At 35.7% G+C, this 18,118-nt stretch overlaps 2 protein-coding genes across 2 annotated transcripts; one reads left to right on the forward strand and one right to left on the reverse strand.

Annotated features, from left to right (window-relative positions):
• Positions 1–1,624: 1,624 nt before the first annotated feature.
• On the forward strand, positions 1,625–7,727 carry LOC147532476 (WD repeat-containing protein PCN-like). The gene is made up of 11 exons (XM_086645779.1): positions 1,625–2,032; positions 2,121–2,264; positions 2,532–2,841; positions 2,945–3,008; positions 3,391–3,504; positions 3,588–3,750; positions 5,050–5,203; positions 5,319–5,908; positions 6,026–6,207; positions 6,741–6,998; positions 7,121–7,727. The coding sequence occupies exons 1-11, from the start codon at positions 1,865–1,867 to the stop codon at positions 7,449–7,451; spliced, it is 2,478 nt and encodes an 825-aa protein (XP_086501905.1). The 5' UTR covers positions 1,625–1,864; the 3' UTR covers positions 7,452–7,727.
• Positions 7,728–12,253: 4,526 nt separating this feature from the next.
• On the reverse strand, positions 12,254–13,953 carry LOC147532477 (protein SOB FIVE-LIKE 5-like). Its single transcript, XM_086650904.1, has 4 exons — positions 13,178–13,953; positions 12,989–13,075; positions 12,836–12,912; positions 12,254–12,590 (listed from the first exon to the last, which is right to left on the reverse strand). Exons 1-3 carry the CDS (start codon positions 13,559–13,561, stop codon positions 12,844–12,846), a joined length of 540 nt encoding a protein of 179 aa, XP_086507030.1. The 5' UTR covers positions 13,562–13,953; the 3' UTR covers positions 12,254–12,590; positions 12,836–12,843.
• Positions 13,954–18,118: the final 4,165 nt, after the last annotated feature.

Genomic DNA, 18,118 nt, shown 5'->3' on the forward strand with positions numbered 1-18,118 from the left:
TCTTCATCTAATCATTTCTTGTCTCTTTCTTTTAATCGATGATTTTCTTATTAAATTCGATTCGTCTTGTTTGTTTTCTGTGAAAAAAGAAAAGATTCTGGTGAAGAATATCTAAGCAGATTCAAAGGTTTTTAGAGAGAGAAAGTGAAATTCTAGTTTGTAGGTTATCAATTGATCAGATTATGGGTTGGAGAAAGCATTTTGTAGATCAGTTAGTACAGATTCAGAAACAACGAAAACAACGAAGAATCAAAGACAAAATAAGCAATAAACAACTTCACACAAAATATCCTTCTTCCTGTTCAACGGTTGGATCTTCATCATCCCCTTTCAGTTTCCTGGAAAATTAAATTGCATCTTCATCATCCCCTTCATAAAATCTCTCTTCTTCTCCAAATTGAAATATCATCAAATCAATCTTCTCTTTTCTCTCATTAGAAATTGCCATGGAGAGTCAAATTGCCATAGAGAGTAACGCAAGCCGACTTCAATCCTCGAGTATTTTATGGTATCTATATAGAATCATACAAATTTATAGCCTTTTGGAAAAAGATTTTTTTTTCAATTAACCCTAGCCCTAATTCAATCATAATAGAATACTCTAGTATCTCTTTACTTTAATGTTAATATTGTTGCTTTAATCTATACTCATAATGAAACTTATTTCAAAAATGTCATGAAAGTTGTTCCTCAAGTTTGGAAAGGGTTGACTGTTACTTTCTTCATCCCCTTTTCTTCTCTCTCTGAAAAATGCATCATCAATTCCAGGATTCATAACTCCGATTGTTATTTTTATTTAGAACTCTACAGAAATGAACTCCAAAAACTCAATTAGAGAGAGAAAGAAACTGGAGTCTTTCTTGAAGTTTTTTTCTTCGATCGTTCTCCACTTCTCCTGAATATGCCGACGATGAAATCACCATCTGATCGAAAACCCCCACTTGTTGAATCCGCGAGCAAGACTCCGTTCTCGTGATATCTTTCGCTCTATCCAAACTTCCCCAGAAAACCCCCACTTTATGATGAATACTTTGCTAGAAGAAATGATAGATTGAAGAAAAAGAAATGTGAAATAGAGAAAGAGAAAAAAACTTTTTATAGTCTTGGTGTTAATCAATCTGGGAAGCAAACTAGGGATTTTAAAAAGTTACTCAGTCTGAGAAATGGGTTTTAGGTGATTGATTACTTTTAGGATCTTTACCCCATTTAATATAGATTGTAGGTGATTGATACCATATTTAGTAAAGAGATGATGAGAGAGAGAGTTTTTACACAGAGAGAGAGAGAGAGAGAGAGTTGTAAGAGAAATGGAGGGTTTTTAGAGAGAAAGAGTTCTTACTGAAAGAGAGAGTTTTAAGAGAGAGATGGAGTTTTAAGAGAAAAATGTATAGTTTTAAGAAAGAATGAGGTTTTTTAAAAAAATGATGAGAGAGACAGTTATGTTAGAGAATTAATTAAGAGGGTAATTTTGGCAGAGAACATATAAAGTAAACGGTCTTTTGACGGTAACGTCCAAAAGGGGGCCATCTGGGTATTTTCGATAAAGCAGGGGCTACGCCAGAAACTGGTCACAAAGTAGGGGGGTATTTGGGAATAACCCAAAAAATAGACAAATACCCACCATGTCCACGTCCTTCTTCAAAAAAGAAAAACAAATTGAGGAAAAAAAATTCCGCCCTAGTTCACCAAAACCCTGGACATATCAAACGGCGCTTAAACCCCAAATCTCCCTTTTACTTAAAACACTTAGCAGTCGGCTACCCTCTTTTTCTTCCTCTTCCTCTTCCAAATCCATTATCCTCAGAAGTTTGTGATGAATTTCAACATACAGAAAGTTATCAATTAAGTTTTTTTTAATCAAACAATGAACACTCTTCAAGTTCACAGAAACAGTTCAATCGATTGGAGACCTTCACCTATAGTTGCCCTAGCTACAAGTATTGATGATTCTCAAGTTGCAGCAGCCCGTGAAGATGGTTCTCTTGAGATTTGGTTAGTCTCACCAGGTTCTGTTGGATGGCATTGTCAACTGGTATATTCAATTGTTTCTTTGTTCTTTTGATTTTTCAAGTGATTTATATTTGAAGTTGGTTATTGATGGTGTTTTACTGATTTTGTAGACTATACATGGAGACCCAAATTCTAGAGTTTCTTCACTTGTTTGGTGTCGGTCTAATTCAAAGGATTTGCCTTCTGGGCGGTTGTTCTCTTCCAGTATTGATGGATCCATTTCTGAGTGGGATTTTTTTCATTTGAATCAAAAGGTATAAACTTTACCAACTATTTGTTGTTATTCTTATACTCCATGTAATTGTAATCAAATGTATTATTGTTGTTTGATTTTAAAAAGTCTTCCTTTAATATAAAAGGGAGATTGGGTTTACTTGAAATCTTCACCCGAGAATCAAGATGTCAAATAACTTGATGCAATATTATTATCTGGTTATTGTTGACTAGGCATTTGGTAGGTGTTATTCGCTTGATTTGAGTGCCTTAATGAGATGTTCTTACTTTTCCTATGTCTCACGCAGACTGTTTTAGACACAATTGGAGTCTCAATTTGGCAGATGGCTGTAGAGCCTTTGGATGATTCGTTACTTTCTGCACAAAATGATACCCACCATGCTGTCAATGGTCATCCAAGCAATAAAGCTAGTCCTCCCAGCGATGATGAAGCAAGTGAAAGTGATGATGACGTTATAGATTCTATAGAACTTCACGGGCATCCTATGCTTGAACCTCCACGTGTGGCTATAGCCTGTGATGATGGTTGTGTAAGAGTTTATACTGTTTCTGATTCAGATGGGTTAACCTACTATAGGTCATTGCCTAGGGTTAGCGGTGAGATATCTATACATTTCTTTGTACTGAATAAATATTTTCTTGTTTAAACCTTGTTAAGAATTTTCAGTGGGAAAATGCTTACTCTCTAAATTTTTGGCAGGACGAATTTTAAGTGTTGCATGGAGTCTTGATGCTAAGCTAATATTTTCGGGAAGCAGTGATGGGTACGTTTAAGTGGAACTCAAAGTCTCAAACACAATGAGTTGTCTGGAGTCTGGTCTACTTATGATATTGACATTAAACGTAACAGTTGGTTTCATGAGTATCTGCCAAGGGTATCTTTTGTTGTTTGTGGATCACTCGTATAAATTCAGTAATGCGTGAGAATAGGGTATCCTATAGTTATAGTTGATTAATACACAGATATATCCATTTCATGTTAACACAGGTCCTTTATCTGATTTGTACATTTGGGTCTTTAGGGAGCCCTTTTTCAAAAAGATTATCCTTGTATGTGCTTATGTCTCGGGTTGGAAATTTCCTGCATTTTGTGTTTATCTCTATTATTGAATTCTTAAGTCAGCTGCATATTGTTGGCTTTGACAGTTTTATAAGATGCTGGGATGCGAAGTCGACTCATGAGATTTACAGGATAACTGTGGGGCTTGGGGGCTTGGGTAATGGACGGGATATTTGTGTATGGTCTTTACTTTACCTAAGGTACAACTATAAACTGGAGCCTTACAGATAAATATAAGGGGTATATTTCAAGTGCTTATCGTTGTTGTTTTTTGCTGTTTCAGGTCTGGTACTATTGTTAGTGGAGATAGTACTGGTAGTGTTCAGTTCTGGGATAGTGATCAAGGAACTCTCCTACAAGCGCATTCTAACCACAAGGGTGATGTGAATGCTTTGGCAGCTGTTCCTAGCCATAACAGGGTGTTTTCTACTGGTTCTGATGGTCAGGTATTGGCTACTATTGCATAAGCTGACTACTTCTATTTATGCATCAAGGTGCCCCCCCGAGCTTGATGCTGAAATAGTCATATAAGTTCTTTTTTTGCGTCATTATGTCTATTAGCTCTACGGAATAATCTTACTTGTTTGGTGCCTTTAGTGCATAGGTAGGACATAGCTGGACTCTTGACCAGAATTTATGGTTTCTTTATCTTATTGAATATTCCTCTTTTCAAAAAAAAAATAGTCCTCTTTTAACTTCGATTTCTTTTTTTAGTGTTAGATAGTTTACGGTTTATATATATATATATATATATATATATATATATATATAGCCAACTTAGTAGGATCTTACTGTTTCTTTTAGGTAGTCAAATACCATAAGAACAAATTTTAGGTGTTTTATTAGAATTCTAATACTTTGGCCTCTTTGGTGACTTTTGCATTAACTGATTCTAGCCTTTGAATTGATTATAGGACACTTTCCTTTTGTAGAAAGTGGCCCCGTAATCTTTACTTGGCTGTAAATCGGATCAATTTAAAAGGTCACTAACGAGGGGTTTGTGTAGGAGTTGTATACGGTAAGGCGCTCCAAGTTTACCGGTTGGAGATGGTGGCATCTAAACAGCGCACTCCAAACCAGTTGTTGGACCTAACTCGAGATTTATCTGTATGTTCTAAACCCAAGCTTGTCTGGAGCTTAGTTGGGTTTGTGACAACATCCATTTAATGTACCTAATACATTATATAGTGACTGATTGTAATTCTTTTGTGCAGCTCCATCCAAAACTTTTATTTGTTTCTGGGGTCTTACCATGAAAGTCCCCCAGAAAAGTCCATGCCCGAGCCGGGTTGTGGGAATCTGATAGGGTTTATTGGGCCTCCCCCGCTTGTACTTCTATCTAGCTAGCCTACCTTAGCTTCACTTGGTTATTTAGTGACATGTGGATTGTTTGTGCTGCTTCACTTGGTTATTTGATGTTGTTGGCATGTCAGATTGTTTTTACTGTTGTTAACCAAACTAGATATCATTTTTCTCCTGAGAACAACAACGGCAGTCCCTGTCTACTCATCCATCAACAGATATTTCTTATATTACCTCTTGTGATTGCTCAGTATATATTTTTCTCTGCAACTTAACTTTATTTGGAATCTTTGGATTCGTTCCAAAAATGCATGTTCACTCCAGCAGTCCAGCTGCTGGTGGGAATAATGTGACTGACGTTTTGTTTCAATGTTAATGACAGTTACTAATTGATCTGTCCTGTGTAGTTCAACTAACACTCAAGGAATTATATTTGTTTGTAGGTTATTCTATATAAGCTCTCTACTGACACTGTTGAGTCTGGGAAAGAAATGTCATCTTCTGTAATAGTAAAGAAGTGGGTGTATGTTGGTTATGTAAGGGCTCATACCCATGATGTCAGGGCCTTGACAATGGCAGTACCCATCAGCAGAGAAGGTTTGTATCACATATTTATCATTCTTTTATGTTTTTCTGAAAGAGGTGGTGACGAGTTTGTCTTATTTTTTGAAAGGCAAATAATGCGTCTCTAATCAAATTCATATCTTGATAGATCTTGTACCTGCTGATGATGATGCATCTAACCCAAAAAAGAAAGTCGCGAGGGAGCGCCGGCAACAAAAACCCATTGATTTTAGTTACCGTAAATGGGCCCATTTAGGAGTCCCTATGCTTATCTCTGCTGGTGATGATACAAGGCTCTATGCATATTCGGCCCAGGAATTCACCAAGTTTGCTCCACATGATATTTCTCCTGCACCTCAGCGAGTCCCTGTTGAGTTGGTGCTTAATACAGTCTTGGACGGGGCTTCTTTGATTCTAGTTCAAAGCTCTAACTCTTTAGATGTTCTACGTGTCCATGTTAAGAGTGGCGCTGGAAGGAATGCAAGCACATCCTTGCTGGCTCAAGTCAAGAGCAAGGGCTCCAAGAGGATTATTTGTAGCACCATGTCTTCTACAGGGAAATTGTTTGCATACTCCGATCATATGAAACCAAACCTGTTTGAATTGAATGAAGTTAAAAGCAATACTTGGTCAGTAAATAAAAGACAATTGCCTCGCAAACTGCCTTTTTCCCACTCCATGGTTTTCAGTGCCGATTCTTCACGGTTATTGTTAGCAGGGCATGATAGAAAGATATATGTAAGCTCTCCGTTTTGTTACAGTTGAAAGATAATTGAGAGTATTTGTAGCTGCATCATAGATGGTTGATTATCACGGACCCAACGATTCTCAAATATTTTTCTTTGGGTGGTTCAGGTTGTGGATGCTGAAAAAGCAGAGTTTTTGCATACTTTCACTCCTCGCCGGAAGGAGGATACTGATAACCTACCACCCAGTGAACCTCCCATAACAAGAATGTTTACCAGTTCGGATGGGCAGTGGTTATCTGCAATCAACTGTTTTGGGGACATATACATCTTCAATCTTGAGACGCAGAGGTGATAATTTATGTTTAATTTAATGAAGTCTCTTGAAATCTCAACATGCATATATTGTACTAAGTACTAAGCACCTGCAAGTATTCAAATCACGTTATCAAGTGAAATTGAATTGTTTAATGTACTCCAACTTGCTCTGCATGTGACCTGAGATGTAAAGTGATATTCATAGCGAAGATGCTATGTTCCCAAATGAATCATGAACTTCTACATCTCTACAACTTTTCCATATCAATGTTGCGAGTAGCTTGATCTCCTAAATCTTGTATGCGTTCATGCTCGGTCGAGAGGTGGTGAATGAACATTTTTTAGCTTTTAATCTCTGTATACCCATGCTTGTAGTATCATATTTTATATTGTCTATTCAGAGATTTTTGTGACTTTCACCGATAAGAGTTTATAATGCCACGCCTATCACTCACAAATATGGCATCCTTATTTTGTTGATTACTAATCTTTACATGGAATGATTGGAATTAGAATAATGAAAAGTAGGGAGTATTGATGATATATGTTCAAATTTTGATGAACAGGCAGCACTGGTTCATAGCGAGATTGGACGGAGCTTCAGTTACTGCTGGTGGTTTCCATCCCCAGAACAGTAACGTCCTTATCATCACAACCTCTATAAACCAAGTATATGTATTTGATGTGGAGGCCAAACAGTTAGGAGAATGGTCTATCCGCCACTCAGGTGCACTTCCCAAAAGATTTCAAGAATTCCCAGGAGAGATTATCGGGATATCATTTCCTCATTCACGTTCTACTTCGGTGATTATATACAGTGCCAGGTAAGATACGACTAACCATGATCCAGTTCATTCACGGAAATATGATTTATCAAATTCGGATGTTCTTTTATCTTATTTACATTACATTCCCTATTAAACTCAAGTTATTTCTACACATTTAGGGCAATGTGTTTGATTGATTTTGGGAAGCCAGTAGATCAAGATGACGACGATGATGCCAACTGCTTGCCAAATGGAGTGGATTCCTTAATCAAGAAATTACAACCTTCACCTAAAAGTAATGGAAAGGTGAATCGAAAAAGGAAAAGTTCTAGTATAGAAGAAACTAAGCTTGAGAGTAAAAAGAATTTCGATTTCTGTTCTTTCAAAGACCCTGTTCTATTTGTTGGATATCTCTCAGATAATTCGGTATTAGTTATAGAGAAGCCATGGAGGGAAGTTCTTAAATCTTTAGAAGCTCCTCCAATCCATAGACATATCTTCGGAACTTAAACTTGTCAAGCCAACTTTTCATGGGAGATCAGTTCTTAACTCCTATTTCTTTTTCATTCTCTGTTCTAGTTTCTTCTCAGTCACCCGGAAATGTTTAATGTAAAATATTCGTTAACATGTTTTATTAGCTGTTTTGGCTGATATTTCATAGGTATCAGTTTTTTTTTCTTCGTAGTTTTGATACGATATTATGACTGAGATTTTGAACTTTACAGTTTTGTATTTGTTTCTGAATTAGTGAGAACTTAAATTACAGAAGTAGATTATTCAAGTCAATCTATTTGCTTTTGGTTGGTTTCCTTTTTTTTTGTTAGAAAGAATTACGGTTAACATTGTTTGATTCGAGAGATTAAGGTTAATCAAATTATACATGGAAGGAAAATGAGTGGAATACGCTTATTAAGGTTTGTTTTTATTTCAGGGGATTTGTTAAAATCAGTGTTTCTCTTTAGAAAATCACCCAATATTTTGGGTTTTTGTGTATCATGATTTTGTGTAATGAATCCCGCGTTTCAACCTAAAATTACTATAGGATGTTGAATAATGCTGTAGAACAAGATAAATTAGTAGATTCTGAACATAAATCTTATGTGATTTGTTGTGATCCGTTGTTCAGTAAATCATAATCATCAAATACACGAATCACGGTAATCCACATAAAATTTCTGTCTAGATTCTACATGTTTTTTCTTGTTCCTTAACATTTTTTTAGGATGTTAGGGATGAATAATCAATTCACCGTTGGCCTTTTCTAAAAAGTGTACTTCTTTGGGTTTCGGCTCGGGGTACAAACCTATCAAAATTGGTACAAACTCATTCGAGATACGTCTGAAAAAAGTGCTTAATTTGTAAAAACTTTATGCAAGGAACTCAAGCCTGGAAAACGAAAGGAGAATTTGTGAAACAACTAGAATTTTGTGATATATGTGGCATTGTTCGTATACATGGTAGTAAACACGAATTTCTACGAGTTCATTTCGAAACTTTCTAACTCTATGTTAATGTCTTCTTTTATGTGAACACTGTGTAGGTCGGTCACCCCATATCGTATTGACATTATTAGACAATGTAAGAAAAATTCCAAGTACCCAATTTGGAAGCAACTAGTTGTATATGAAATTTTGAGGAGACAAGGAATTGACATTAATAATTGAAATATATGTAATAAACAACAAAATAGTGGACATCACACAAAAACAAATTAAAAAAAAACAAGAATAAATGAATGGAATCTCAAAGAAGAGAAAAAAATAATCATTGATGTATAAAATGGAGCATTTTGTTTTGGTCAGGAAGATCTCAAGCAAGATATCAGATATTCCAACACAAACCTATCTCTCTCTCTCTCTCTCTCTCTCATCACTCTGTTTCTGATTTTCCATCTTACCCACCATTCTTCTTCTTCTTCAACCTCTAGTTTATATCTTTTTTACTTCAAAATCATTTTTAAGCTTTTTTTTTATATATATATTTTCATACTAGATTTTGTTTGATATATAAAAAAAAATTATAGTAGGGGGCAGGAATCCAATAACTTTCGTCTTTATTGAGCATTTAGAGACTTGGTGTTCTTAACTTTTGAGTAGTATATACCATTACAGAAGAAAAACCCCACCAAAAAGATATAATAATTGTACCAACATTTCAATCACTACAAGTACTCCATTAAACCAATTCAAGTGGGATATGGATCAGTTAATACCACAAGTTTAAGTGTGGTGATAACTAATCCCTGTACATAGTTTTAGAGAGAGAGAGAGAGAGAGAGAGAGAGAGAGAGAGAGAGAGAGAGAGAGAGAGAGAGGGGGGGTATTATCTTCTAGGGAACTTTGGTAGAAGGTCTCCTAGCCTAAATACTGGTCGGTCTTGACCAGTCAGAAAGTCAACCAATTGAGTTTTGTGGCACATGCCAGAACCCCATTTACCGACGAGTAAGACTTGGATAAAATCAACAGAGGGGTGGACCCGAAAGAGCTATTCCACCGTAGCCTCAAAATAGGGGGTCCACACGAGACTCCTAAGCACCTTAAGCTCTGTCATGACTTAAAATCCAACAAGAGGGTGGATCCGAGTCAGATATTTAACCTGAGCACTGGAACAGGAGGTCTATAGAAGTGAACTCGACACCTTGAGCTCTGCTCCGCCTGAGAGATATTGACAACGCGGAGGATCAGATGACGTCGAATATCCGTTTTCCATATCAAGAAGATATGATCATACGACCATGATCGAAAAGATTCCGTTAACGGCCCTGCCTCATGACCTCCATTATGTCGGCGATTCACCGCAATTTCGCCTTGAAAGTGGATTTCATCCTCAACCTTTAATTTTTCATTGGCGCTTAACTAGCAGAACTGAACTGACTTGAGTGTCGGAGTGTCTTTGCAAGTATCTCCCTTCCCGTCAAGTCATCAACAACACGGGAGAAAGAATCAAATCGAATGCAACAAAGACTATCATTCACGGGGATATCGAGAAAACTTCCCACATCATCAAGGTCCACAAGGGGTATTGGGAGGGCATTTTATGATGAATCTTTATTTTTAGGAAAGAAATATTTCTTTAAGGTAACCCAAATATATTAAGTTAATTCCATTTTGACCCTCTAAAGATGACTAACTCACCAAAATGGCCCACTAAGAATGACAATCTTCTAAAATGGCCCCCTTATAAATTTTCAGTCAGTAAGCTTTAGTACTTCACTTTTCTTTACCTTTTTACTCTTCCTTTCATTTTATTCTCCTCTCTATTGTTTTTCTCTTTTACACCGGCAGATGATCGGCCTACGAATTCTTCATCAGAAAAGACCTTTTTCTTCTCTTCCTTTTTCCTCAACCATCCCTACTCGTTTTTTCACCATCATATATCTCTTATTCTCTTTCTAAACTTGAACCCCAATCTAGGGTTATAGGAAATTAAGAGCACCCATATGTCATCCATGCAACCCTAACCTAAGGTTTCTTCACGAAGACAACTTGAATTGGATTTGTCACGAGGGAAACCCGATTTTGGATTTTCTTGAAGACGAAGACATCCGAGGTTGGTTTCGTGAAGGAGCCCCAACCTCGGTTAGTTCGTCCTTCCTCAGGGGAATCAAGAGCTTGAAATTTGATTCCGATTTTAGGGGGATAGAGAGTGGTTAAGGTGAAGGAAGGGTTAGTGGTTGTGGAAGGGGATAAAAGAAAGAGAAAAAAAAGTACATATTGTATTCTAGTGAAGAGTCCATCTGCAAATGGTCGATCGACCATCGACGTATAACCCTTCTTTACTGAAGGTAAAAAAAGATAAGGACATAAGATGCGTATTCTGGAACAAGGATAAAAAAGTTAAGAAAAAGTCACCTACTAAAGTTGAGTGGAAAAAAATTCAAAAGGGAATCATATGAAAGCGGATAATTTTTTGGGGGCTATTTATATGACTTGGTCATCTTTAAAGAGCAAAACTGAAAATAACTTCAACTGTTAAAGTTATATTTATAGACCTACACTACCCAAGTTGATTAACTGCAGAAAAACCTGATTGTATTATCAATTGTTAATAAGTCAGAATGCTACGGAAAAACTTAATTGAGTTCTTAATCTTTGTTTTCGACGACGTTGTCAGATGTAGGAAAAATAAACCTCTCTCTTTGTCTCTCTTCAAACGTAATGAAGAGGGGAGGATCCCCTATCTCTTCAATAAATACAAAGAAATTGAGGAGATTCATATATCTTCGTCACCAAAGAGGGTTGGTGACCCTTTCCGACCACTGATATTTTAGGCCACTGTTTTGGAGCGTCCACAACGTTCTCTGGGGAATAAAGATTTTGGTCAATTAGATTTGATTTAAAGGCAACATTTTTTAATCTAAAAGTCTGGTTGTTTATCTTTTTTACCCTCAACTCTTCAACCTAACCTCTGACGGACACCACTTTCCACCACCTCCATTGCCATCTCCTCCTCCTCTCTCTTTCTCCCTCACTCTATTTGTTCCGACAAAACAAAACTCTTCGTCAGAATAGAGGAGAGAAAGAGACAGAAAATGAGGGGGAGGAAGAGGAAGAGAAAGAAATGGCGGTGATGGTTGAAAGTGGTAAGTGGTGGCCGGAGGTGGGGTTGAAGATGAAGGAGTAAAAATAAACAAGTCGACGGCACAAAACAAGGTTGTCTCCTTGGTCAAATTTAATTGACTAAAGTCTTTATTCTCTGAATAATATTTTAGATGCCCAAAAGCAACGGACAAGTTGTATTGTTTTTCTAATCCCTAAAGTAATCTTTTAAATCTAATGAGGTACTGAGAGATAAAGTTCTTTTAACAAACAAAAAAGGTAATGCTACGTATAAAAAAACTTTGACGGTTTTTTTGTCAAAATGATGTGGCAAGTTTCTTTTGAAATGTTGACCGCATATGGTTGTTCGAAAGATTTGAATTTGGATCTTTCAACTTTCAACGACCCATATTCCGTCAAAATTTCAAAAGAAACTTACTATGTCATTTTGGCGAAAAAGATATATGATAGTCGCAAATCGCTCACGAGAGTGTCCGGAGCTTGGGCTGTAGGTGAATGCTCAAGCTTAGTAAGTACCGAGGCCTTTTGGGGGGCTCGTGGAGCCTTCGCCAAGAACAAAACCCTGTACCTCTGTGAGGTGGTTAAAGTAGGCACAATATCAGCAACTGCTACAACTTGGGGCGTCACTAGATATTGTCAAAAAAACTTCAGAATATTGTAAAAAAAAAAAAAAATTCAAACAGTCGATTTTCTAGCCCTCCCTATACCTTTTTGGATCTCTGGATACCACCCACAAGTAAACATATATAAAGATTTGGAGGGAAAATCTCAGTAATTGACTTGCAATGTTACAACTTGCAAATTCTTCATTTTCACCATAACAACTTCAAAACATGACTAAGAAATTTATTTTCCCTCTTTCGTTTTGAGGTGTTTGTTTGTCACAACATGAGATGCAAAAAGAAAAAAAGGCAGAGATTAAGAAAAACTGAAAAAGGGACCAAGATCACTTTGACTCTTTGAGATCAAATTCTCTTTTCTTTTTTCTTACAACCCAACCCATCTTCCTCTGAGCAGTAACAAAAGCAGTGGGAGAAGAAAGGAGCTATCACTATAACCCATAATTCCAACTCATTTTCCTCCAAATTACCTGCAAAAGAATATAAAATGTTTGAGTGTGACTTGTTTGTTTGTGGTACCATAATTTATGCCCAATCGACCCGACCATTGACCATAGTCAGTCATTTAAACGAGTCAAACATAAACCAAACAAAACATTTGGAAATCATTTCGAGTTAGCCATTTAGACCATTACGACAAGTCAGATCTGAATAACCAATCACCACCTAAATTAAAACAAAAAGAATATACATTGTTTTTATTGAAGAACTTAACTGGTTGAGCTAAAATCTTTTTTGAGGTAAAGATGACTTTATAAGACCATAGTCCTTCTGGATCAATGTTGATCCTTCCTGTAATAAATTAATAGAATATTAATCTAAACAATTTGAAATAATAACATATAATAGAAAAGAGAGGAAGAAAGACCTTAAAATTAGTAGTAGTGAAACCATGTGAGAAATTTAGAAAATTGTCCATTGAATCTTCCTTTTTGGTAAATGTGAAATTGTCCTTCTGTTCATAAAACAAAGAATACATTAATGAAAACTTAATCCTTGATGAAATTGAAGATTTGGGTAAAGAATTCAATCTGGTCTGAATGTGCCCTGAACTTGCCTTGGTGATGAAATTGAAAACAGGGGAGCTAGCAGTATCATCAAGAAGACAAGAGTATTGTTTTTGTTCTTCATGTTTCTGCTTTTTGTTGATCTTTTTCATGGATTTGGGAGTTGAAAATGATGAAGAGGAAAAATACCCATTTTCAGTAATGAAGTAATTATCATGTTCATGGAAATGTGGAGGGCCAGAAGATGCATCAGATACCATTGACAAATCTTCTTCATCTTCTTTATACTTTTCTTTCTCTCTTTTCTCTGTGTAATGTTCTTCCTTAAACTTATGATTATCACTCCAAGGGTTTGAAGAAATAGAAAAATCTTCCAAGTAGGTAGTCCATCCTGACTCACACCCACTATTGCATTTTGATTCCAAATAATTCATTCTCTCAATAAATTAATGAAAACCCACAGAGATATGGTTACTGTTTTTTGTATATAGCTAGCTAGGTTAGCTTCTTTTATGATTAGAACAGATTATCTATATATATATAGAGAGGTGAAAACGAAATGGGTCTCTGTCTCTCTCTCTCTCTCTCTCTCTCTCTCTCTCTCTCTGAGGGAGAAAAAGAAGTAGCAATAGAATCAGACCCAAATCTAGACTGTTTTTGTCTTCATCCTCTTCTTATGCCACTTTTTTTTCTCTAATAAGGAATGCATCAAATGCTAGTTATTAGGTTGTTTTCCGTGTGTGGGTCTCTCCCTCTCACTCTTTCTCTCTCTAATGGAAGTGAGAGTGAGGATGAAGAGATGGATGGATGAAGCAATGAGCCTCACATCCAATAATTGAAACCCTGTGGAAATATTAAGGCTTGATTTGATATTTTTGTGATACTTTCAAAGGTTATTTTCCGATTGGCCCCTAAAGTATGATCAGCTTCCCGCATAGCCTTCTAAATGTGTCCAAATGTGGAGATGATTTTTCTTTTTCAATTGCTATCGACCAAAAAGTCAAAATTGATTTCTTCAATATTATTTTTTTTGGTTTTATTCTTCTTTATTTATGTTTTAGTCCTTTATGTTTCTTTTCTCATTTTTCATCTTCATCTCTTTCTCGTTTTAGGAGGACTTTCATCTTCTTCGTCAACTTCGTCATCTTCAGAAAACTACTCCATTTTTCCCATAATTTTCGTGCCAACCTCCATCAAAAGGGAGGAAGAATAGGAAACAATTGATTTTTTTTTGGATCATTGTCATAGTTATAAAAGGGCAAAGAAGAGATAGATTGGAGGAGAACAACATTTAAGTTCAAAAAATGTTGAGGACTTCCCCCGCAGATCACACTTTAGACTACAAAAAAAACCTTTTTTTCTAAGTACTTACTTTTTCTTTTACTGACTTTCACATTTCATTAAACAATGGTAATTTCATACACCAATTATATTTCGGTGAACATCAACTAAGTTGATTATTTACTGTACTAATAATCTAGTTGAACTCAATAATCTAGTTGAACTCTCTCTCTTTCCCTCTTTTCAAGCTCTCTGAAACCCTAACTCTCAAGAACCCTGGAAAACCCCCAACTTCAGAAAACCTTAGCTTTTCCCCCCTTTTCATAATAAAATGTGAAGATCTGTTCATTTACTCATCTAACAACTTTCGATACAATTGTCATAGATTCACATCTAAAAAAACAAGGTAAAATCAGATCTAGAATCTTTTATTAAATTAAAACAATTTTATCATCGATTACGTCTTGTTTGGAAACAAAGCTATCTTCTTCGGTCTTCCATAAATTGGAAAATCATCATTCGTTTCCGCCATGGCTAAATTCCAGAACTACGATATCTACGATATAAATATATCAAATGTTACTGATGATTCTGACCTAAAAATGCTTCTTCTTCAAACAACAAAACGATTAGTTATTTTTATTAAAGATTTAGATCTATATTTGAATGAGAAATCAACATCTAGAAGTTTATCAGGAATTTTGAATTTCATGAACGAAATTTTCTCTACTTGGTTGAAGAAAGAATCATGGTGATTACTATGAACAACAGAGACCAAATTGATCCATCAATTTTAAGACCTGAAAGAATTGATGTTCAAATCCTTTTTCTGATTTTAATGCGTTCAAATTTATTTCCGTCTTTGGAACGGCTCACAGCAACGCTATTTAGTGTTTGGGTCAAGGATAAGTACCGACTTTAGGGTCTGGGTCACGGACTAACCATTGACCCGTTGACTAATGACGCTAGTTAACTGCGTCATTAGTCAACGTGGTCAATGGTTAGTCCGTGACCCAGACCCTATAACGGACAAACTTGTGACCTAAACACTAAAACCAGTACTTATCCTTGACCCAAACGCTAAATATCCCTATTTTTTATTTTAGTTGAAATTGACTTTGCATAGTGTAGAGTTTCATTTGGCATGTATTTTAAGTTTAACTTCATTTTGGCCTCCACATCATGACCAACTCACTAAAACAACCATCTAAAGATGACTGAGTTTATTTTGGTCTTCATATTACTTGCATTTTCCCTTAGTCAACTTTAATAACTGACTATTTATTTACTTTTATAATCCTTCTTTTCAAAAAGTTTTTCTTATCATTTTTTTGTCAGAGAAGAGTAATTTACACATGATTGATCGACCGACCAATTAACTATGGCTAAGCCTCAAAGTTTTCCTATGTCAGCCCTTTTATATCCCAACTTATCCAACATGGGTAATTTTTGTCATTGTAATTATATGTCAATTACACATTTAAATTTTAATCGTGGCATACGTAAATCAGTTTAAAGTGATACTAAGGTTGATAAAACCAAACTATTGGTATAACATAATCACATTACTTTCTCAACCTTAATTTTATAGTTTTTCTGGCCTTAGATAAAAAAAAATTATAATCTAAGATTCAAATCTTACAAAAGAGACTATCAGATCATTATTAAAGCTTTGTATATAAACATTTCTTCTCTATGAAATTGATTTTTTTTTCCTTTGACTCTTCAGTGTTTGTGAAGCTCTAAACCTTAGCAGTTATTGGAAGGCGAAGAATTATGATAGTCCATGATTCTTCGGAGAGCTTCTAAAAGGCCATTAGGTGTGTGCTAATGCATAGTACACCTCGGGGTCATTTAGGTGGGCTCTTTGAGCCTTCGCCGAAAACAAAATCTCTTACTAGTTGGAATTAGATCTGGATGTTAAAAAGACAATATTGATAATTGTTAAGATTAGGAGCATCACAGTGTGGTAGTAAGTGACTAAGTGGCATGATAACTATTGTCAAGATATTTTTTTTTGATGAAGAACTATTGTCAAGATATGGTCGATAGCAATATTCATTTACATTTTGGTGAAAACATTTTTTTTTTGGTGAAAACATTACATAACTAAAATTGCTCCCACATGGTTTAATGTGACACAAGAATAGGGTCATTGGACATGTGTTTTACATGAATTTCACTATTACATCATGAGTGTATCTTATAAACAAGACATTTAATAAATGGGTTAGTATAGTTGCATGTAGACCTTTCTTGGTGAAATTGTTCCAACAAAAGGTACAATTCAAAAATAAAGTTAATTAACTATTCCTACCAAACCTATGCTGGATAACTCCATTTCTATATGTAAATACCCTAAAAAATTGAATATGGTCTATCCTCTATACCTAACTCGTGGCCTTTTTTGATCGATCGAGCTTCCATAACGAGTATTTGCTAAAAAAGACTATGATTGCTTTGTATGTTTATAATAAAGGAAGATTTAAAAGGAAATTTCACAACAAAAAGTCTGCCTGGTAGATGCATATCATAAATGCAATAAGCGAAAATATAGTCGAACATGAATCTATTAAAAGAGTAAAACTTCGTCGAGATCTTTAACATGGTGATCATCATGTAAGTATTTCTTTCTATGATCATCACAAATTGTTTAACTAGCTAACTACTTCTTCAAGGCAAGTGAGATTTGCAACTTGTTGTTTGCAGTGATTATCAATACCCAAAAAAGAAACCCTACCTTCATAGCTAGGTTTCTTGAAGGGGAGGCCCATCACATGTGAAAAAGTCCCCTAAAATCACTCCTAGCCAGTCATTTCTATTTCTTTCTAGTGTTTGGGCACTGAGAAAGATCAAAGTTGTATGTTTTTCTTGCAAGTCATCAAACAAATATGAAAAGAAAAAGAAATATCTTCATTCTCTTCAACTTTTGTGCTCATCTCATTCATTTTCTTTTCTTAAAAGAATCCAAGTTTTGTTGTATTATGAAAATGATGAGTAATAATTTGATACTTTGGCAAGAACAAAATGAGTGAAGAACAGCATCAACCAAAAAAAAACAAAAGAAAGAATGAAAATAACAATAGAAAACACTTCTATGACCCAAGACCAAAATAACAAAATACAAGCAACAATATTAGGTCAATTGAAATGATTTCCTCATAGTTTGGTTAAATTTACCTAGTGAACTAAAAGAAACTCGAAGTTAACTACTCAACCAGTAAATTAAGAGGGGAGATTTCCGAAGTGCATTGTATTATCAAAGAAATTCGAAATTAACTATCCAACTACTCAAAGAGCATTGGATCACCAAAGTACCCAAAAAGGGCAGAAAATTCGGTCGCGTTACGATGGCGAGTAGAGTTTCCAGTAACATTAGTCGATGGCGGGTAGAGTTTCCAGTAACATTAGTCGATGGCGGGTAGAGTTTCCAGTAACATTAGTCGTTGGCAAGATAAAACACGGTGAGCGCATGGGTGTGCCTAAAAAATGTTGGCTTACCACAACAATATCCTACGGGCTCCATTTTTGGGGCCGGTCGAATCAGCCCTGTTTCATAGTATGATGATTTTGGGCCAAAATTTACCATGACAAACTTAGACATCTTGGCCCAGTGACCAAATTTACAGGCAGGTTATCTTCTTTCCACCCCCTTCCCAAGTCCTATTCTTATGAGTAATAGAAAATCAGAACCATTTTGAGTTGACCAG

The sequence above is a fragment of the Eschscholzia californica genome, unplaced genomic scaffold, assembly GCF_041429995.1.
Source record: "Eschscholzia californica isolate CP2 unplaced genomic scaffold, dmEscCali1.0.p SCAF_6, whole genome shotgun sequence".
Classification (NCBI taxonomy): domain Eukaryota; kingdom Viridiplantae; phylum Streptophyta; class Magnoliopsida; order Ranunculales; family Papaveraceae; genus Eschscholzia; species Eschscholzia californica.